The 23,878-nt window shown below is 32.9% G+C and overlaps 1 protein-coding gene across 1 annotated transcript in view; it reads left to right on the forward strand.

The window, feature by feature from the left end:
• The first annotated feature begins 2,599 nt into the window (after positions 1-2,599).
• LOC131851040 (protein diaphanous) overlaps positions 2,600-23,878 on the forward strand; it is a 41,000-nt gene continuing 19,721 nt past the window's right edge. Inside the window, exons 1-8 of the mRNA XM_059201466.1 lie at positions 2,600-2,725; positions 15,734-15,910; positions 16,283-16,384; positions 16,867-17,063; positions 18,066-18,231; positions 18,440-18,580; positions 19,289-19,397; positions 19,987-20,095. Coding sequence (XP_059057449.1) covers positions 2,663-2,725; positions 15,734-15,910; positions 16,283-16,384; positions 16,867-17,063; positions 18,066-18,231; positions 18,440-18,580; positions 19,289-19,397; positions 19,987-20,095 — 1,064 coding nt within the window. The 5' untranslated portion in view covers positions 2,600-2,662. The remainder of the gene's footprint in view (positions 2,726-15,733; positions 15,911-16,282; positions 16,385-16,866; positions 17,064-18,065; positions 18,232-18,439; positions 18,581-19,288; positions 19,398-19,986; positions 20,096-23,878) is intronic.

Raw genomic sequence — 23,878 nt, forward strand, 5'->3', positions numbered from 1 at the left:
TTCAATTAGTTCCATGTTGAATACAAACGTATATGATCCCATCAGAACATACTCAACTTCCCAGATACCCACCAGAACATACTAACTACCCAACAAACTATTTGAGTTATGGTGAAAATAAAGAATCAACACAGAAGTAATCCCAATGAATGGTTACCAATAATAAAAACATCAAATCTATTAATTTTTGTAGATGATATTGCTCTAAATACCTTTAAAGACAAATACTTACATTTTTATTTTTTGCCAATTCTCGGAAAAATGCCGTAATGTACCTATTTATCCCATCTTAGGAGGCTAACAATAGTTATTATCATCAGTTTAAATAAAAAAATTGTCTTATCTACTTGGCTGACTGACTTATTTGCTGCATTTCTCATAGGGACTATCGCTACTAATTCTTTAACTGTGCCAATGCATAAATGATAATTTAGTCGAAATTCTTCAGTGTTGTTAGTATTCCGTTTAGTTCGTTTCAATAGTATAGTTGTTATCAGCCATACCTATTTTCTGATTAAGTACTGTAGATAACGTAATATACCTTTGTGTCACAGTTTCTAATCGGGTGTGTTAATGATACGTCGTGTACCATCGGAAAACGTGTTTAAAAAAATACAAAAATATAATTACATTATTTGTAATTTAATTAGTGTTTACCGACAGATCATGTGTGTATAAGCATAGAAATGTGTACTTTATATGTATGTGTGTAGGTTTGAAATTTTTTCCATATTAAACCGTGTTATATTTATGTTAACATCATATATATATGTACTCTGTGGTTCATCTCTACTATATTTCAAATTGCATGAAAATTTTCGTACAAACCATTTAAAAATTTTTGACATAACTTTTTATTTTTTTAACTTCAATTCACATAAATTAAGTGTGGTGCAGAGAAAGATTGTTGGCGGTGAACTAATATAAATGAGACCTGTCATAAAAAAAATATATGTAATTTTCTATAAAAAAAGTAATACATATATATATTTATTATTTAGTTAATTTTCATTTTATTTTATTTAGTTCATACACTTTTATTATGATGAGATATAATTATAAGAAGTTTAAATATAATAATATTGAATGTACAATTGGTTAAAATAATTGTAATTACGAAAACATTAAATTAAATTACTTCTAATTTAATGAACAGTTGAGTGTAAATAATCCACTCAAAATGTAGCAATATTTCGGTCACGGTAATATTAAGCTTTTATATCTATCGGAAATGTTTTCTAAGTACAATTTTTTCTGTTTTTGAATTAACGCTGTTATAGATATATAGGTTACCACAAAAATTAAACTACTATATCGGAATTCGTACGGGACTAACTACAGATGATGTCTTGACGGGTCTTAACATCTGATAATAGTTCAAAACCCTTAATAAAAAAAAAACTACAGATGAAGTTCTATCGATTGTAAAAACATTCCTGGAATTTATTTTAGATTTTTTTAACAAATTTATCTAGTACAGTCGAGTTGATCTAATGATAGAGATGGACGTTGGCGGTGGCAATAATGAACTCGTAAACTGCACATAATGCATTGTGTTTGGACATTTTTGCCTATTAGTCTCAAGTGATTGTGTTAAATAACATACATTAATTATTAATAATAATTACCTGCGATAATTCACACAGCGCCATCTAGTCCCAAGTTAAGCAGAAATTATTCTTATTCTCTATATTTCTTATCGAAAGAATTTAAAAAATCCGTCAATTACTCGATTTTTAAGGAATGACTTGATATTTAATCATTATAATAAAAAAATGTAGCCTTTTAAAAAATTTAGTTCCGATAAATCAGTATGTTTTGTGTATTTATTTATTTAAGTTTGACTTTAACGGTAGGTATGCGTGAGCACGTTAAATACATGGTACATAGTGTGTATTGTACACAGTGTGTTTTTTTATTGATTTCATTTATTTTTTATACATATTTAAAAAAAATTGCAATCTGCACTCTTGCAATCTCTACATGCAACTGTAAATGTGCCAAATTTCATAATCCTCCGACCAATTCAATTTTCACCTCGCAATTTTCGTAAAAAGAGGTTTAACGTTTTTGCTTCACGTATTTATTTAAATACAGTAAAATATTTATAAGTTCCCAATATGACATCCCACATTCTATACATATGAAATAGCTCAACCAACCGTAACATGCTTTCCACTTATCTTATATTTCTCGTAACTTTTAAACTGAGTAGACAGTCAACGGTTTCGTTTATAAGAACGCAGTCTGTCGACTCTAGGTTCTTCATATGTTACTTTTTTTTATATAAAATTGTTATCATTACCGATAGATAATTAAACATATAAAATATGTACATAAGATATGATGTTAACAAAAAAACACAAGGACTAACACTTAGAATAAAGTAATTTTACTTGTGTGTAGTTTACTTTCAAATTAAAAAAAAATGTAAAAGCTGATGACATTTATTATGTGATATTTTTATAAAACTACATTACACAGCTCTTGAACATGGACAGTCAGAGATGCTTACCTTGTTCACCATCTGATAGATCTTCTTATTAGTTTAGTTAGTTCATATCGCAGCTTAGATGTTGATTTCAAATATATTTAGACGATAGTATTTCAGTGTGTGAGTGTAGTGAATAGTGTATATACTTTGTGTAGTGTTAGTATCACAATGCAAAAGCAGAATAATACTCTGCCTCGAGTGAAACGAACAGAAACATGGAAGAAGAAACGGGTAAGATGAGATCTCTTTATTATATTATACATATACATACAAATTCGTACTTATTTCCACTATGTTCTTCTTCCAACTTAAGAAATACATATTTTCTCATTTTTTACATTACCTTTAAGTATCGTATGCCTTTATCAACTGTAATAAATTAATTTTCATTATTTTTTATTACGTTTGAATAATATCTTAAACTAATAAAAACTTCAAATCAATAGTATCGGTAGTTTCTGACTGCTATGACTGTAACAGACAAACACAGCACAAGAATTTAATTTACTTTGTCTATTTGAAACCCTAAAAACAAACTACGCAGAAATCCGGAAAATATTTTTAAGCGATTCAGGGTTGCCGTAAATTGTCGATAGGATACGAATGGCCCGTGCTAACAATGCTGTTCGATTACAGCCTATCTCACTACCTTCTTTTAAATGCACCAATCATATGACGTCGTCGCTCCTGGCCGGTCCTGGCCGCAGTGCATCCGATAATGTGAGTCCAGGTTAATACGGAAGTAAATATTTCCCTGCAACGTCAATACCGGTCCGATTCTAATTAACGACCTTTGGGATCCTTATACTCAGAATAGTTAAATACTAAGCTACATCGCTCTTAGAAAATAATTATACTGCATTTAATACCTACTCAAACCAATATAAAACGTTAAACTACCGTTTCGCAGGAAACAGGCGAGGTAATGCAATTGACTGCGTCATGTATGCCCCGGACCCCACTTTCCACTTCGATATCGTATCGTTAATAATGATATAATATCATAAAGAGATATTAATTTATAGACTTAGATAAAAACACATAAAAGAACAGTCATGTGCAATAGATTAAATTATGCACTGCGAGTTTCGTCGAATAATGCGTTTTACTTATTTTATAATTTAAAACGTAAATTAAAAATGACATCCTCGCATGACATTTTCTTTCTATTCTACTGAATGGCAAAGATACTAAATCCATACTGTCATACTGACAGAACAAAAATAAAACCTAACCTAAGAATATGTATACCTAATTGGTTATAAATCGACCACCATTTTAGAAGATTGTTGCAAATTGCTACCTGCTAAAGGCAATCAAAAGGGAAATAAATTGTTAGTAATGAGTACCGGTAGTCCTATTTTTCATTAATGCTTACGCTGGCGGAGATCAGTAGAGAAAGATAAGATGTACATGAGGTCAGGACAGTTACCCCATCGTGACAAATTCACCAGGAACATGTCACGATGGTTTCCCGGGGGAACCGCATGGAGGTGGAGATTTTTTTGATGGTTCATTTATTCACATTATATCCCTCCCATAGTATCATTGCTAACAATCTAAAATATCACCACGCGGTGTGCTCTGGAAAGCGTGCTTAATTCCTGAATTTACCTCAATAGGCCAACTGGCTCTTCATAATCATATTATCATCCACTGATGCCCCCGCGGGTGCAACGTTTTATTATCATCCATTAAAAAAAGACAAACTGACGGAACAGCTCACCTTATCAGCGTCGGTATTATAAAAGCTAATCTCAACCAGACATTAATATTTGTATGCACTGATGATATCATTGTGACATCACTCTGGGTCAGTGCCGACAAGTGTTTGGCACACAAACTCATTGCAACATGTGGGTGCTCGCAAGTGGCTGTTAAAACGATTATAATTGTGATAAACAAGTTACATGTAAACATAGAGTTCATATTGCAATGATATAAGACAATAGGCGCTTCAAATAATCTATAATATTCATAATATAAACTTATAAAGAAAAAATAAATATTTTTTACTATTTTTGATTATATTATTGTATTATTTCGTCTATAAGACGTTAATGTAGCTATAATGCAGATTTGACTTATCATAAGAGTCTGAAATAGACATACATGAATAAATCTTTAAAAACATATATTAGATAAAGGGATAATTTATTTTGGTAATTATTACACAGCTTTAGAATTAATACGCGTGTTCAGACTACGAAAATTCCACTTTTATTAAGACATCACATTATTAAGAATAACACAAACTAATGATCAAATTTATATAGAAAATTATAGTCGAATTTCCTCTTTTCTTTGAAATCCGTTAGAGAATAAGATCGAAGCATCCTGGAGCTGGTTTCTCTATACCATCTGTCTTAATTTAGTTTACATAATCTATTTGTTAGTATTAGCAGCTCTTGAACTAAACGCAATGTTGTTATCATACTCCAATCTAAAAACTAGGATAAGATCTGTCTGGGAACCTACAATATTTTATCTAAATGCATACAGTAACCAACATCCACACATTTTAAAACCTCGGTTCAAATCTGTAGACGGCGATTCAACTTTCCATCTGCTTGTTTATCAGATACAGTAATAAAAAACTACGGAACTTCTAAAGTGTCTATAATATTAATTGTTTGAAAGTCAACGTTTGAAAATTAATGCAGTTGATACGGAGAATGTAACGAACAAGTTTTCATCTATAGGGCCATAGCTTTCTTTTGTATAAATTAAATTTATATATATATTCATGAGAAGTTTCCTAAGCGACATATAAATAAAATATGTTCATGTCTGTTCTAGTACCACTTGATTTTTATAAGACAAGAAAATATTGTCGATTGTTGCCATTTTGAATGGAAATCAACTAGCATAGAATAAATACCTTTTTTGTAATGTGTGGAAAATTCTATCCTAGGACTATCCAATCGTCAAGGCAGATGGTTCTTGCCTTCTAAAAAAACATACGGTGTCAGGGCTTGCATTACAATTCCAGGATAGGATTCAGAATAGCACTCTAGATATGGTAAGACACTCTCTATAAGGCAACCGAATTAGCTCTACATACTGAGTTCTGATGTTATGTACGCTTTCATTAGGGCAAGCATCCCGACTTAGAAAATGTACAGTTACAACTAATCTCATACATATAGTATGTCTTCATGGCTTACACTCGCTTACCCAAGTCGTAGGAACCCAAGGCCAATAATGGGAACTGCTGGATTTCCCCAGATGGAACACTGGGAAGTAAATGAAATACAAAAATGTTATTATTATTATATTATTAGTCGAAATTATTTACAAAAACAATGGCTACAATAAGAAGACTTCCGCCTCGGGACGTTAAGAGTTTACATGTTATTGACCTTAAAAATCACAGTGAATAGTTGCAATACCATTCCATAAACTATTCCAGCTATTATACAGGTTACTCTTAAAACAGGTTTTCTCCCAAGCAATGTCGCGGTATTTCCTTCTAGTAAAATGAATTTCTAAAAACTAAACAAATTATTCTATGTAACAATTATCATCGTGAGAGTCAATTAGGCTCAGATTTGAAAGGTGTACATGTTTCAGCCAATAATATAAAAGGACAGAACGATCAATATGATGAGGACTTATTATACTATGAATATATTACTAAACTAATAAAATTACGTTGGTATATAAATTTAAACTTAATTCTAATATTTTTTATTTATGAAGTCATTGTCCAAAGAATGCAAATAGAATATTTTACATAAACGAGCCCAAGCATTAATAATGCCTCATTCTTAAAACTAGTATCGGTTCCGTTATATAGATACGACCTTACTCCGGTCACGAGTCAGTGCGGGGCCCATAGCGAGCGGAAATGTAGATAATCCATACTCAATCACTTTGTCGGCATATACTTTATTAGGAATTGAAGATGCATCCAAACGTCCAAAAAAATGCTGTTGACATTAATAACCAACCATAAGTAACATTGCTCCGATTATTATTATTCTATTTTATCGTGGATATTGCACTAGTTTCGAGATTTGGAAAGGATGAGTGAAAGGAAAATAATGAAAGATGTAAATCGAATGAGATATATGCACCAGGCAGCTTGGTTTGTAAGCTTGCCCTTGTTTCGGAAGGGCGAGGTAGGACAGTGAAATTACTGACACCTTATGATTGACTCTTTAGTCCTCTGGTGTCCAGCATAAATTAGTACAACGGGCGACATGATGACGTGATGTCCGTATTGCTGTTTATGTATATAAGCGACGGTTTCCGCTTACCAGCTGATAAAACCTAAGGTTGTTTAATATTCCATTACATTAAAATCCGTCTCTATATCTATGACATTTTCTTTTATATAACTAGAATTTGTGCTGACAGGCTCGGAGATGATAAATATCAAATGTCGTCTATATACATATATAGGAGACTAGCTGTTCCCGGGAATTCGTCCGAGTAGAATTTAACATTTTTTCTAAAATAAAAGTAGCCTAAGTTACTTCTTATTACATCAGCCAGAGATTTGCCGGAACAAACAGACCGACAGACAGACAAAAATTTTAAAAAGTTGCTTTTTAGTGTATGTACCGTATTTATATTCATACGCATGTAGTAAAAAACGGTTATTTCAATATTACAAAGATACACTCCAATTTTATTTATATATATAGATGAATAGATTAGATCTTGAGAGATCCAGATATTAGATTTATTTACATACGTGTCGTTCCTGAGGACTAAGCTGGCATGAAATAGAAATATAAATAGTCTTTATTCAAATAAACTCATTACAAGCACTTTTGAACAGTCGAATTTTGATCCTACTAAGGTGTTATGACTTTATAGTACCCTATAAATTCCCTGCCATATGTTAATCTTCATATATGCTACAAATTAAGCTGCTTGGCAGAAATAGGTTAAGATAGAAGAAACCACGCAGTAAACGTTGGCAAAAGTCTACTGAGGTAACCATGTCTCAGGTACTCGGTAACGATGTCTCAGGGATTCGGTCACGCAGTCACAGACTTTGCTAGTTATTATATTAAATGTTTATTTTTCATTAGCATGATTTATACCGGTAAATTCATGCAAATGACGTAATGCCTCTGCCATATCATTTGTATTAGTCACAGTAAGGACACAGTCTAATCTGTATACCAAGGTCGGTGCGTGCTGCTATAAAAGTGTGCTTTATTGCCTTCTACGAAAGATTATGGTGCTTCTATAACATTTACATTTTCTGAAGTTCAGTCATATTTATTATAGTTTATTTACGTTATGAAAAGTAAAATGACACAATACAAAGGTATGACAACTTAGACCATAAGAATACCTGTTTCAGATATATCCCTCTAATCTAATTCTACTCCATATTAGACTACGACGCTCACAGATTTACTGTAATAGATGCATATGTATTATACCTGTATTCTATGACTATTGTCCATGGAGAGCAACAACCTAATAACAATTTAAACTTGAGAAAGAGATAAACTATTGTCCGTCACATTATTCCTGAAACCGTGAAATAGTCACGTGATCAAGTTAATTGTCTTACGGAACGCCCCACTCATTAGCGCAAACATATTTATAGTATGCTCCTAAGTTATGTTAATATTCTCCTTTACAATTACACACTATTCTGAGGAGATAAAAACCGTCACTCCTAAAAACATCCTTCAATTCTTGTCCCTATAAGCAGGAAACTGTATAAAAGGGTCAGTATAATAGATTTCTACAGGTTTGCACTGCAACCTGCGGTGGTCTATTATACTCGCCCTAAGCCTGTCGCCGAAAATAATTGAAGGATATCATGATACAGTTTTAAGCTCCTAGTAATAGCCCAAACTCTATAATAAATAAAATAAAAATTCAAGTTAGTGTGCTATATTTGAAGTGTCAAGATAAATACTTACTTACTTACTTGGGTTATTATTATTAACCGTTTTTGTTTATTCCAAAATAATTTTAGTAAAGATATTGCGTCACAGCATGTTACTGCCTGCATCATGTCACAGCATGTTAGCCTTACCTCTGATAATTGTTATAGTTTTTTCTCAGTTGTTTAGCATCTCTCTAGTTTTGTGCTTATTCTATCATTCTTCACTGGTGTCCCGCTAGTGTATACCGTCAGAGCAAGCGGGTGCACTATTAGTGAATCACCCAATAAAAAAAGCACCAATTAGTGCTTAGTTTCGGATTAGATGGCGCTGTGTCAATTGTCTTGGGTTATTATTATTGTGTTATAAACGCAAATCTTATAGAACACTCTTTGGTGGTTGTAGCATTAGATAATAAGTAAACATATCTACTGAGATAGCTAGTTCAAATATTAGTAAAATTCTTGCAAGGTGTTTAATGTTGATAAGAAATTAACCTTGAAATCTTTGAGAACGTAGTTGTTCATTACCCATACTTAGGAATCTTAAAAGTCGTGAGATCTAATCTAGCCTAGACCAAGAACTAAATTAAATAAATTTATGTTTCTAACCGACTCTTTGCTGATGGAGACACCGATAACAAATCTTTATCTGAGGGACTGTGAAGTCCCTGAGGTAGTCGTGCTCTGTAACGCTTTGCATTCAAATATACACTGCAAGTGTATCCTTCCTTTCATAATGTCCCTAATGCCTCTAATTAAACAACTGGAATTACAGTCGAGATGGTATAGCATATTTTATGTAATCTTTATACTTTGCTTTTTAATAAAATAAATTGTCTATAATATTTCGTTGCTTATTTAACGGCCTGGTATTTAAACACGCAATGACATTTGCTATTTTATTGTTACACTTTATTTTTTTTTATTATTATATCACCGGTTTTGCTTTCAAATGTATACGCAGGTGTTTCTACCACAGATGTTGCGTTAGGTACACATTTTTCTTTCGTGACCTTCAATACGCTTTCCTTTTCAGTAGTTGGTTTAAGACTAGTCTATACATACGTGCTGTGGTACTCGCACCTTCGATGGATTACAAGTACAACGTCAGATCTAATTTCAAATTCAATCGCGATTTACGTCCGATCCTTTACTGTTGTGACGTCATTACGTCACGCGCTGCTCTGAATTGTGTAGTGCTGTGTATAATGCAGTGTTGTTATTTATATACTATTATGTTATGTTACTATTATATATGTTATGTTATTAGCTAACCCCGCGAATTAATAATAATACATGCTGCATAGTTAGAAAATTCCTTCAAATTGAACAGGCCTTTAATCATTGTACTATATTGACGTAAAAACATAACATTGCTATGTACTTGGCTTAGGCCCGTTCCTATCCAAAATACCAGTGATACTGAGGAAAAATAATAATATAAAAATAAAACAATACAAACAGTAAATTGTGAATGAAGTTTATCCGCAATACATTTGCGAAACCGCACACAAGTCAGTTAGATGTTTCAGGGATCAGCGCGCACGAACTCACAAAGAGATAATATTTCTAACAATAATTGTTTGGGTTCTATTATATTGTTACAGTCCCCGAGTACTATTTTGTCGCATATATCTTCCTTGAATGTATAGACAACGACGAGTAAAATTTTTAGTACGTTATACATATGTGACATATTATAAAGAGATGACGCAATGATAAATAAATTATATTCTATTTATATAATTTTATTATTACAATATTAAGCTAAAATTAGTCTTTAAATTTCATGACGTTACATTTCAAATATGTATTTCATAATAAGTACCTATTAAAACACGAAATTTGTACTACTAACCTTAAAAATATTTCCATAATGTTGAATAAAATTGAAAAAATATGTTGTCCAGGGATATGATTTCCATGGAGGGGCGAGTACAAAGATGGGGGATGTTTAAAATGAAATCAATGAAATATTCTATCTTTATAATACTTTATACCTGTTACGCTAACCGCTTAGTCATTTTTAATCAAGCTCTATGTTCCTAGTCGTATAAAAAGCATTTTGACGTAGACCGGGTCATTTACACCAACTAGTTGTGTAACGACTAACATTAACGCATGATCTCAATTGCTTGGGAGATGGCCAAAGCCTCTTCCGCCTCCGTTTGATATTGATAACGACCTCTACAGTTGTATGATACTTTTCCGCTCGAATGATATATTCACTTCTCTTTGTTGAAATTACAGAAATAAATCCTATGTAACTTTTTTATCGATCTATTCTAACGTAGCTGACCCTTACAGCTTCATCCAACGGTAGGGGGCGCGCTTTATGCACACGCGGCAGGACTCATGGAGCAGCTGAAGGCCAACTCCTGTCTAACGAATAGGACTTTAGTCTGAAGACTCCGTTAGGGTTTCGAACCTCGTCCAATACAGGACGGGAGATCGATCGGTGAAGGTGTAAATATAATATCATACTTGTGAACAAGGTGTGTCAAATTTGGTATATAAAGCAATGTACTAGAAACTGGCATTCTTATTTGTATCAGATTTTATATGTTCCAAATCGGAATTAGCCGTAAGATTGCAAAATTTCTTCCATTTAAACATTTAAATTTGTAACACATCTTTTACATCGGGGCTTAATCATATTATCATGGTGCCGTTTATATATTACATGGCTGGCTGGGGAGGAGATTGTTTGTAATGAGGACCTTACATTGCTGGCAATGTATATTGGTTCACGTCGCCCTTTACGCGGCTCTCGGTTTTTATATCCTAGTGATTTTATCAAGATGGACTGGACTGCCACTGACCTGACATCATGCTCAGAATCAGTGACAGTGATGTTAGGGAGTTCCGTAACCGTAACCGAAACTATCGGATATCCGATATGAAGAAATATCCGTAACTGTAACCGAATCCGAAATAGGTAAATGTGTCGGATAATATCGGATAGGGGCGGAACCTAATTGAGACACGTTATCTAACCATTTGTATTTTACTTTTTAAATTCTATAAAAAAATTATATACGTAGCCGAAATTATCCGAAACTAACGGAGAATCCGAAATCATTTCATATCCGCATCCGTATCCGGTAATAATCATTCCTATATCCGAAAGATATCCTTATCCAATATTTCATATCCATAACATCGCTCACCTGCTCAGAATGAAATCATTCTCGACTTGGTGTCCCATCAGCCTATACTGTTAGTGCAGGTGCATCATTCCATTATCATGAATTAAAATGTAAAGAGGTTGACTAATTATAATTTCTTATTATTTATGTACACAATATAGATGATGTGTACAAAATAAATACACTTTGCAAGTACACCTTACTCATTGAGTTCACTCTTTAAACAGATTTGAAAACGATCCAAAGTCATCGTTTTTCTTAGAACACACTCATTTTGTGTTCTGCATTATCATCAGAACAATATTGACATCATATGCGAATGTTGTTTCCTTTGTACTAGTTACTGCACGCGGGTTTCATCGACGTTTTCGTGTAATCCTGTTTTTAAATGCATATATGCATGTTGATTGTGCTGACTATCTTACTTTACCTTTAATAAAATATACTTTAGTTGCGATGGTTGTTTAATTGCTAGTCTTTTGCTAACGATATACTATGTCAGGTAGACATACACGCGGTTCCCTCTGAAAGCCATCATAGCTAATTGCTAGTGAAGTTGCTACGAAGGAGTAATTGGCCTGAGTTAATCTTCATCCTGTCATTCTCCACTTTCCCCTTCAGCGTATACCGTTAATGCAGACCAATACTGATGGTTAAAAAAATATTAGTCTATTCCTTGTGCTAAAAAGTCGCTTTTTATGAAATACACTTTTGAATGCTTTTTATTCAAATATCGAAATAGAAATGCTGCACTATCTATAAATTTATTTAAGGATGTACTACCTATAAATTTATTTAAAGTTAACTATAGACATACCTAGTTACGGACAGTGACATTTTAATTGTGTGTACCCACTCCCAATGTCCCATTAAAGCGCATTTGGATCTATTAAACGCTAATTTGACTGTGTCATTGAACTTCTTCCGGGACGCATATCGTTGTACATTTTGATTACCAATTTTTATTAATCAAATGCATCCATGTATAACGCTGCATCTTTATTATCAGATGAATATAAATACACATTGTTATAAATCGTTATTGGATGTCTTGTTTCTCATTATTTATCTTAGAAAATACTAGCTGTCCTGGTAAACGTTGTTTTGCCTAAAATAAAATAAAAAATTTAGGGGTGGACTACCCCTAACATTTAGGGGGATTTCATGAGAATCGGTCAAGCCGTTTCGGAGGAGTATGGGAACGAAAACTGTGACACGAGAATTTTATTCATAAGATGTAACCTATTTTGGTTATTAATTATTTTTCCCCCTATATTATCAACTAGCGATCCGTCCCACCTTCACACGGATGCATTACTGATCTTCGAATTTTTCGACTTGTTCTGTACTATAACAGGCATATAAACCTTCCTCTTGAGTCACTCTATCTATTGCTGAAAACAGCAATAAAATCAGTTGCGTAATTTAAAATATATAAGCGTACAGACAGCGGCTGAGTTTATTTTATACTATGTAAAGTTTAAAAGTATGGGCTGTATTTTGCTTTCTAAAAAGTGAGTGCAATCTGTAAAAATTGCTGGTAAGTAGGAGGATGTCGCTAGTTATTAATAAAGAAATATATATGTAGTGTTAATTAATTTTTTTTTAATGCTAGTAAAATGACCATAATTAAATAAATAAATAATTATTATTTGGACAGAAGCAGAAGTTATTTTAGAATTCTTCAACGTCACTACTGCTTATTCCTACTTTAATTTTAATTTTTGGTGTCATATTTAATAATAGTTATGCTTTTATTGTTTTTGGCGATTTGACAACTTCATTTGCCTGCACAGTTTGTGTCTGGTCGTTGTGAAGTACACACGAAAAGACGGAAAATTATTTGGAAATAAATTTAAAATAATTTTCAACAAAATTTTGAGGGCCGTGCCATCGACTGTGTTGTTGTACAGTGTCATTTATTATAACAACTTAAATATTATTGCATTCTTTTGTGTATATTATATTTAAATATTTATTATAAACAACAAGGTATAATTACGATTTGTGCCGATCTGTTTAAACCATTGAGTGTAGATTATTTTATACATAATACTCTTTAAAACAAAATTTGAAATTTATTTACAGGGTCAGTCGTATGTTGTAAAGGATATTCAAAGCTTTCACCTAAAAAGTAGAAGTAGAGAAGAGAAAAAAAATCAATAAATTTAGAACTCTCCTTACTAAATTAATTACAAAACCGCTTATGCTCATAATATTATTTTATATGTCAGCTTAAAAAAATATACTTCGTTAATTTTTTGGCAAAGCAGTTTCAAACTCTCAACTTGACTTACACCCTTTACGATCGATCCTGTTAATTCATTATAGTTTGTTTAAAAATTTATGTATGCTTATTTAATTTATAAATTTTTAATTTCCGTTAAACTCCATTTATTATAATTCTGTAATTGTCCTGAATAGTTTCATAAACAAACATAAAATAATTTCTAAACAATATTATTTAAAAAACAGTGAACAGTGCGTTTTTGCGTAATAAAATGGATACTATAAAAGTAGTTGGGGAATTTGTCCGAGAAAAATCTCCGTTTTCGGTGAGTGAATTATTAATATAAGATAAATATACATACCGCACATTTCCACCCGTTCCCAAACTAAGCTGAGTTAGTATTGTAAATGTAAATAAATAATTAACATGCCATACGTTATTTTTTGTTATAAAACTAACAATGTCCGCTGTTTGTACTAAATAACTAATAGGAATACTTAAACCATGTTTTTTAAATAATTACATATGTAGATTGTTAAAAAAACCTAAACCCATTCTCGTGAATATACGTAGTGAACCTACCTACTAATGTTTGTATATGTACTGCTTAGCGATCATTCAATCAAGTCTGCATATGTAACTACTACTTCACATGGGATGATAAATCTTATTAATATTATATACGGAAAATTTTGTAAGTATGGATGGATGAATGGATGGACGTTTGTTACTCTTTCACGCAAAAACTACTGATTTTGATGAATCTTTACAGTAATATAGCTTATACATCAGAATGACACATAGGCTATAAATTTCATGCAAGTGAAACCGCTGGCACGGCAAGTAAAATTATGTTTTAATATTTATACCGTATAATAAAAAGGCCTATGTCCAGCAGTGGACGTCTTCCGGGCTGCGATGATGATGATGATGATGATGATGATGATAATAAAAAGAAATAAATTTACATATTCAACATTAGGTTCGACGTAAGTGACTAAAATATTAATACTAATACCACCCACATTCCGATAATATCTTCTCAAATTAGACGATAATTAGTTAGGGGTTTTCGATAAAGGCACGAGTATAAAAGTACAATACGAACAATAGCAATGAGTATTCACGTAACTAAACAAAATCGATTCAGTTTCACCGTAATCGATTCGCACTGCCATTATTTTGAAACCCTGCAGGGGTACCTAACAATATCATAATGGTAGTTACTAATGCCTACACAGACTTATACGTCGGTGCCAGTCTATTGTGACCGTAGAAAATTTATTCGCCGTTATGTGTGTAAGGACTCGTTGAATTTAAAATATATTAATGTCGTTCAAGTGAATGAACCATATATAGAAATGGCTACTTAATGGTCAGCCATGCTATTGTGTCTTTTTTAGTAGATGATAATGGTATACTTCATAGTATGCTCTAACGGTATACACTCACGAGGTAACTGTGGAAAGTGAAGAGGATGAAGTCATGTCAGTTTGTATATCATGGCGAATTTACTCGGGATTTATTACGATGGTTTCCAGAGGGAACCGCGTGAAAGTTAATATCGAGGTTTCGCGTCCTCTCTCTCTCTTCTGTTCACTCGTGATCATTAATACAAATTACTCTGTAAAACTATTAATTCCTGTATTGTTAGGCTGCTTGCGCTCCACAGTTATCACAAAATCATAGGGTTCAAAAATATATATTACGTACAGTTTTTTACATTATGATATTTATGCAATATTTACGCCGGAACCGGCAGGACTTATATGAAATATGTAATTTACTATATTAAGGGTACCTACCCATATTCTAATAAATAAATCACAGAACAAAACTACAAAAGAAGTAACTTACTTCTCTGTTCGTTGAAATAGATACACAAATATAGTATAAAAAAAAATCAAAATACATAAGTCATAGTGACTTGAGCAGCATCAGACAGCACCCATTCATGAGTGTGACGTTATTTATAAGGCATTGTTTTTTGTCAACAGCTGGACACATGGTTCGGGAGGCCGAAGAAAACAGGCGGCGGCGGCGTCGAACGCGGCTACGAAACGGTCCCTCGGGGGGCCGACCCGAAGGTCGAGGACGAGGCCGCCGCCGAGTATACCAGCAAAATCAAGGCGCTCGATGACAATCATTTATCCAAAAGATTTGAGGAGATGCTTGTAAGTCATAAGTATCTCTCAATCTATTCTAATATTACAGACCTGAAGAGTTTATTTGTTTATTTGGTTAATACAACATCTAAATCTGTGTCAAAAATTACTGGTTCCTTTTAAAGAAATTTTTAAGTGTTGGATAACTGATAAAATTAGGATCTTACTACGACGAATTGACGTGAACCATCAATGAGATATGTATTCAAATTGGGAAAAATGAAAATGTAAAATGAACATACAAAAATACTGGCTATTTTATATTCCACTCCTTTTTCAATTTGTTTGCCAACATCAGTTTAGTTTGAACCTTAAATAAAAACAGTTTTTAATGAAATAAATCTTTATAAATACTATAAATTTATTTATTCCTGTTCACAGAGCGACATGAACCTTAGTGAAGAAAAGAAAGCACCTCTCAGAAAATATTCAAGAGATCAGAAACAGAAGATGTTGATCGCATATAAGTTCGTTAATGCCCAGGTGTGTATTAACCATATGCCATAAAGTAAATTAGGATTTAGGGACTCTAGTACACGTGGCAGAGCTTTCTATAAAGCCAGTGTTGGACCGAATGTCTTTTGAATCAAGAATAACTGATAAAAAACTCTGCCCTTTGAGACTTTAAATAAAAATATGTATCTAAATATGCAAGAGTATGGTATATCGTACCATTCTACACCTCAGAAATTATGAAGATCGCTAAGAACACATTGAAATTACAGGGTAGGGTAGCATGACATTTTAGTCCTCCAGAATGGCATAGAATAAGTGTTATTATGGCTGTCACATGATGACGAGAATGAGGAGATGAGGATGATTATGTAATCCGTGATGCTGTATATAATTATATATATTGACAACCATAGCAAAAGAAAAGATAGATGTACATACTTTATGGGACATTACTTGTGTTATATCCACTAATATGAGTAAAAAATAACCTTTCTACTTTTAAATTTCAGGAAGGCAGGTCCAAATTCGAGAAACCCTCCGACTACTTAGCCTACCTCAGTCAGCCAGATATCTCAGTTGGGAAACTGCACAGTTGCCTGGAGAATCTTCGAATAGCGCTCACGAACAACCCGCTGTCCTGGATAGAAGAGTTCGGCACCAAAGGAATCACAACTCTGCTGACTACCCTTAACTTGTGTTATGTGCAGTATGTACCTGTGTTTAATTTATGTATTTTTTCATATTACTGAAATGACAATCAAATTGACAGCTCCGGTATATACGAGAAAATTTGAAAGTTGAGCCAGTTATAGACGAGTTGTGAGGTAACAGATTAATTTTTTTTTATTGCATAATAATGGAATGTGTCCGAGTGGAGGATGATACGATGAATATGGGGTCAGGTCAGTTAGCCCATAGTGAGAAATTCACCTGAAATTTATATTTTCTGTTTGTTACCTTTTCACGATTCAACAACTGAATGGTTCTTAATCAAGTTTAACGTGACGATTGTATTATTGTTTTACCTTTAAAAAAAGACAAAATAGCCAGTAAAAGCTAAGTTTAAGAAAATATAAATATGTTCACATTATTTGTTCGGAACTACTAGTCCCACTTGCACTTTACCTGTTTCTTTTTACATGCAATCAGTGGCAGTGGGTTTTATCGGTATGTATTGAATTAAAAGAGTTGTAATTAGTTAAGGGAATGATTTATAGAAAAATTTGATTCTCGGATAATGATAAAATTATGTTTTATATGGTTTAGTGTATGTTGGAGTTTCTCTCTGTACTTGTCTCATATTGGTATTTTGTTGTATATCTAGCGGAATATAGCTATCAGAATAGTCTTCTATATTATTGATATAGCTAGCTGACACCGCGAACTCGGTTCCGCCTCAAAATTAAATATGTTTTTGGAAGTTTAGTTACGCAATAAATTTCTAATTGTTTTGGATTTACTATTTTACACGCAATTTCTTCGTATCACCATATAAACCTTCCCTGGACTTCCACGAATATTTGAAGACTAAAATTAGCCAAATGGATTCTCGAGTTTTAGCAAGACTAATGAACAGCAATTTATTTTTATTTTAACACGAATAATTTTATAGCAAATAAAGGTACTTATAGGTTGCACTAGCCGTGGTCATGAGCTGACTGGAGCAAAAGTCTTCTATACTTTATAAACTAACCTGTTCTGTTCTCAGTGACTCCCGCTACGATCGAGTACAGTACGAGTGCATTCGTTGCATATCAGCCATCTTGAACAACACAGTCGGAATCCGGACTATGTTCGAATGCAGAGAATCTCTACCAGTGCTGGCTAGGAGTTTGGACGCAAAGAAACCCCATTGTGCCTTAGAGGCGGCTAAGGTATTTAATTATAAACGAGATTTCTTACAATATTAATGTTATACCTTCACATCTCAAATTCCAGATGGGATAGTCAGAAGAGCGAATTGTTGATGTCAGGCAACCTATATGTCAGAATTATTGAAATGTCACATATCACTAATTAATTTATTAATGGCGCCCTCGATGATCATTATCATTTAATATCAAATCGTAATTTGCATTCCAGGTTTTAGCCGCCATTTGTTTTATCCCCAATGGCCACGAGAAAGTCCTGGAAGCCATTACGATGGCCGGAGAATCAAATCAACGACCGAGGTTCCTGCCTATCGTGGAAGGTCTTCATCCTAAAGCGCCGGAGAGTTTAAAGGTATTATTTTAGTTTAATTAACTTACTTTTTAGTTCTTTTAGCCATAATTAACGGGCGTAAATAGACAATATTAAAAAAAATATTGTATAAAAATATTTTTAAGAAGGTACCTAGTATTTTATTATTTAATGTATATTAATAAGTAGTTTTTATATTTATTGCTGACAATTTTTTTTATGGATGATAATGGAATGAAGCGTCCGCCTGCACTAACGGTTTACGTTGGCGGGCAGTAGTGGAGGATAATAGGAAGAGCGTGAGGTCAGGTCAGTTAGAGTTGCGTAGAGGTCAACCTGAGATGGTACATTGCTAGCAATTACCACATTACTAATAATCACCTTCCCCCCTATTGCGGTCGTTTGATTATAACCATTAGATAGTATCTACAAATAAACGTACACACAGCACAAACTATCGGCCAACAAAAAGTCGTGAGCATCATTATAGTTTTGATTTTAATTTCTAATTGATAAGCTTAAAAGTACTTACGCTATTTAAAATACAGCCATTTATAAAAAACTACATCTATTATTTACTCAATTTCAATGCACACAATACAATACAAAAGGTAATATATTTGGCGGTCTTAACATACATGATACTGAGAATAATTATTCATTAGTGAGCATTACGTTCCCTGTTCTATATTAAAAAAAATATGTATAATACGGAATCAATAACAAATTTTTGATAATCGCTTTTTACAGAACGGCTGTATGCAATTGATAAATGCGATAATCATTGATCCAGAAGAATTAGAGTTCAGGATGCATCTACGCTGCGAGTTTATGAGGACTGGACTTGTTGATCTGATTGGTAAGTATTCTATTTAATTTTCCGGGGGTCGGGGGTTCGATTTCTCGTACGGTGTAAACACTTTTATTCATGAGTATGATTATTTGTATTACTTTGGGTGTTTTCTATGTATATTATATATCTATTTACAAAAAATATATCTAAGTATTTACATCAGTTGTCTAGAACCCATAACATAGCTATGCTCAGATTGGGACTAGATGGCGCTATGTGAATTGTCTTGGGTTATTATTATTATTTTGCCAAAAAAAAATAGCATTATTTACCGCATCCAATTACATCCAAATCATCCAGTAACCCATTGAAATATAAATTCAAAATTTCAACAAAATCACACCATCCATTTAGGAGGAGTTAGGTGACAAACGTACGGAACAATTGTATATATTGAGAAGATGTATGTGTATATCAAGACAACGACAATAGTCGTGAAAACAATGCTCGCAGAACAAATATTTGTATTAATTCGTATTCGTATCTAATACGAATTAACCCATGACCATCAGATAAGCAGTGTACTAAGCCACTGAGCTATCAAGGTATTCTAAAATAGTGATAATTTGTATTTATTATTACTACTAATTTCCAGATGATCTCCGAAAAGGCGCAGAGGGAGCTCGGCAGATACAGATATCCGCGTTTGACAGTCACGCCTCGTCCGACCAAGAAGAGTACTTGGCGAAGTTTGATGATGTTAGGTAACTGTACAATACAATACAATAAAATAATAAAAATTTAATTCAATTAAACATATTGCATATATTAGATACTAGCTGTACCTGCGACTTCGACCGTGCTTTATATTGACCTTGACTAAATAAAGAAAAATATTCAATAATCTAACCCAAAAAAGGCAAATTTCATAGCCTAATTGTAGTCTTACTAAAATATTAGTTTATTATTAGATCATTAAAAGTAACTCATAAAATATATTATTAATTATAAATACTAGCTGTCCCAGTAAATATTGTTTTGTCATATAATTATACTTTTTTCTTCGACTAGCAACACCAACGACAGTAGTCATTTTCAGCTGGCCGTAATAAATAAATAATTTTTAATAGTCTATCACACGAATATTATATTTTCAACATCGTTATTAGTGATATAATAGTGCAATAAGTGTCGATTATTGTTTGTGTACAATTTGGTAGTGTATTATTTGCAAAAATCGACATCAAAATAGTGTACCGGCTATCTGTCAAACTTCTTTCGTTGGTAAACAACTAATTTTAAAACTATTTTTATTACTATTTGTTGGACTTATTCAAAGAATTTCATAATATATACAAGTTTTATAGAAATATTCACATAAAAATTAAATTGATATTAATAATTGTGAAGTTCAGTTGTTGCATACGTCGAAGGAAAAAATATACCCACAAAATATATTGTAAGTAATTTTATGTTTTATATTAATATAATTTGAAGGAAAGGAGCACAATCTAATTCCATTTACTTAATCTTGTAAAATATAGGTTGTATAAATATATCTAACAGAAATTATTCAAAATTTTAACACATAAAATAAGTAAGGTTCAGTTGCTGTTCTCGTTGTGATACTTTGTTTCTTTTAGAAATAACTCACTTCACTCTCCCTAGTAACTATTCATATATTCAATAATGTCACTATCTACCCGTTCCACAACTGCACGGCAGACAGAGATGAAGCTTAAATTGGCCCTACAAGAACTTCAGGCATCCAAAGATCTCAGTGACAAGTTGATCTGGGAGAGAGAAGAGAGTGAAGATGAAATTTTAAAAATTTTAAATAAAAATACCCAATTAAAATCAGAATTGTCAGAACTTCATAATAGTCATCAGGAAATTATTGAGCAGCGGGATCAGCTTCAAGAACTAATAAGTAGCTTTCATCAATGTAGTGACACTCATGAGCAAGCCTTGAGGCGTATCACTGAATTGGAGCTTGAGTTAAAGGCAAAGGCAGGCATATTCTAAAATCAATGATCTAGACACAAGATTGGAATCTCAACAAAATAATGAGATTAGTAATTTATATGAGGAACTTATTAGTGTTGACTGTGTGCCTCCTTCTACTACAGTTCCATGCACCCATCCTGTTGTAATTGACCTTACTAGTGATACATCACCTAAATTAGGCAACTATAACAGTAACATTTGTATGTTGAGTAATAATAAATTAAAAAAATATTTAAAACTAAAAAAGTTTATAATTAAGAACCGGAATATATTAAATAAGCGTTGCAAAAAGGGACAGTTATTGAAAAAAAACGAATGAAATAGTAAATTTTGTTAATGATACAGTTTTTTTAGGTATAACAGTGGACCCGAAATTACAATGGGGGCCCCATATTTCAAAATTGGCCAATAGACTCAGTTCAGCTGCATATGCAATTAGAAGAATTAGTTATTTCCATAGCATTATGTCATATGGTATACTACTCTGGGGTAAAGCAGCCGATATAAATACTATATTTATTTTACAAAAGAGAGCCATACGTTCTATTTATGGTATGGGTTCAAGAGAGTCATTACGTCAGTGTTTTAAAGATTCCAATATCGTCACCGTTACTTCACAATACATTTATGAGAATATCATGTATACACGGAAGAATTTAGAGAGTTTTAGAAAACTTAAAGACTGTACAAATAGAAACTTACGCAATAAAAATAAGCTAATTTTACCTAAATGCCGCCTGCACAAAGTCAGTAATTCATTCTATGGTAATTGCATAAGATTTTATAATAAACTGCCAGAATCTGCACTAAATCTGACAGAGAGGCAATTCAAATCTTATATTAAACAATTTTTGTGTAAGAAAGCCTATTACAGGATAGACGACAACATAAAAAGTAAATAACTAGTTTATTAGCATACAACGTTATAATTTAATTTTCTCATTGCTTTCTTGATTTAATTGATTGATTTTAGAAATATGAAAGCGTAGCGGTTTTTGTATTGATTGCCGCATGCATTCTTATGTAAAATGTGAATACTATAACCACAGATAATATAATATTACATACGGATACCCCATCCCATACAAGAAAATGGTTCCTTCCTAACTCGGGCTATTTTATTTCGCCACCGTAGCCGCTAGATGTCGCTAGATCTGAAGCAGTTCGGATTACTAGTGGGTGCTTAGTAACAAAGCATGAAAATAGATGGCAGTCAATTCAGTCTACATGACATCTGTTTTGCAAAGATATGTATATAATAGATATGTAGGTAACTGTATCGTGTACCTCATTAGGGACGATTCAAGATTCAATGTAAATGTGTAGGTATAATATCGTTAGCCGACACTCTGCAGATATGGCTTATGTGCCAATGTATATACCTATTATGTTATGGTTTATTTTACATTCCATGCCTATTTTTTTGATATGTTGTAACGCGTCTGCGCTATACGTATAGCCTGATTTTGATACGTTTATACTCGTACGTATCAAAATCGGGCTTTACGATTTTTTATTTCAATCGTTATATGTATGAGACTGATTTTAGCTACAATTAATTTACTGGTATATACCTCATGTATTCTACGATGTACCCCTCTTTTACCTAATGAGAATTCCGCTATATCTTATATATAAATTTTGTATAACAGTGTTAGTTGCCATATTTCTCCCACATTTTGATGAAATTTGATATGTATACTTGCCAGGTCTGAGGTAGGTTATCTATTTTTTATACCCCAAAGTCATAGGGGTGGCCTACCCCGAAAAAATATAATTTTGTATTATGGACAATTTTTTATTTATTTATAATGTTACATTGAAAATACATACACGCCTAAATTTTCACCCGTCTTTCACCAACCCCTATTTTTAATAGCGATATTCTTACAAATATTATAAATGCTAAAGTAACTCAGTCTGTCTGTTTGTCTCGCTTTCACGCCAAAACTACTGAACTGATTTAATTGAAATTTGGTAGACAGATAATGTAGACCCTGAGAATGGCTACTTTTTAATGCGAAAAAGTATTGAAAGGGGAAATGAAAGGCTATATGAGGATATCGTAATTTTTAAAGTCAGATCTTGTAAGATTAAGTGAACAGGGTCGGTCTAGGTTTTTCATTATTAGAAATGTGTAACGGGGTAACACGTTATTTAGTGCGAAATTGTGTATATTACAATAAAATTTAACGAGAAAATATTATAATGATGTCACTAATATGTATAATATAATATAATGGACACTCATTGCCTTACTACTATATCGTCCGTTAGTCGCGAACTTTCTGGAAACACGAGAGGCGCGCTCCTATTGGTCGGTCGGCGCGGTTACCGCGCGTAGATGAGTAGATGAGGTAGACGAGTCTCACGGCGCCGCAGCGTAAGTACTTACTATACATACGTAGTATACATATGGGTGTTACAAATGTTTTTATTACGAGTAATATTAGTCTGTTATCTAAGCAAGTAACGTGTGCTTATTTTGAACTTGATAACATTCTGAATTACTCGTATATCTTTCAATATCTTTAGCGGTA

This window comes from Achroia grisella, unplaced genomic scaffold (assembly GCF_030625045.1).
Source record: "Achroia grisella isolate CSIRO2021 unplaced genomic scaffold, CSIRO_AGI_Agris_v1 utg114, whole genome shotgun sequence".
Taxonomy (NCBI): domain Eukaryota; kingdom Metazoa; phylum Arthropoda; class Insecta; order Lepidoptera; family Pyralidae; genus Achroia; species Achroia grisella.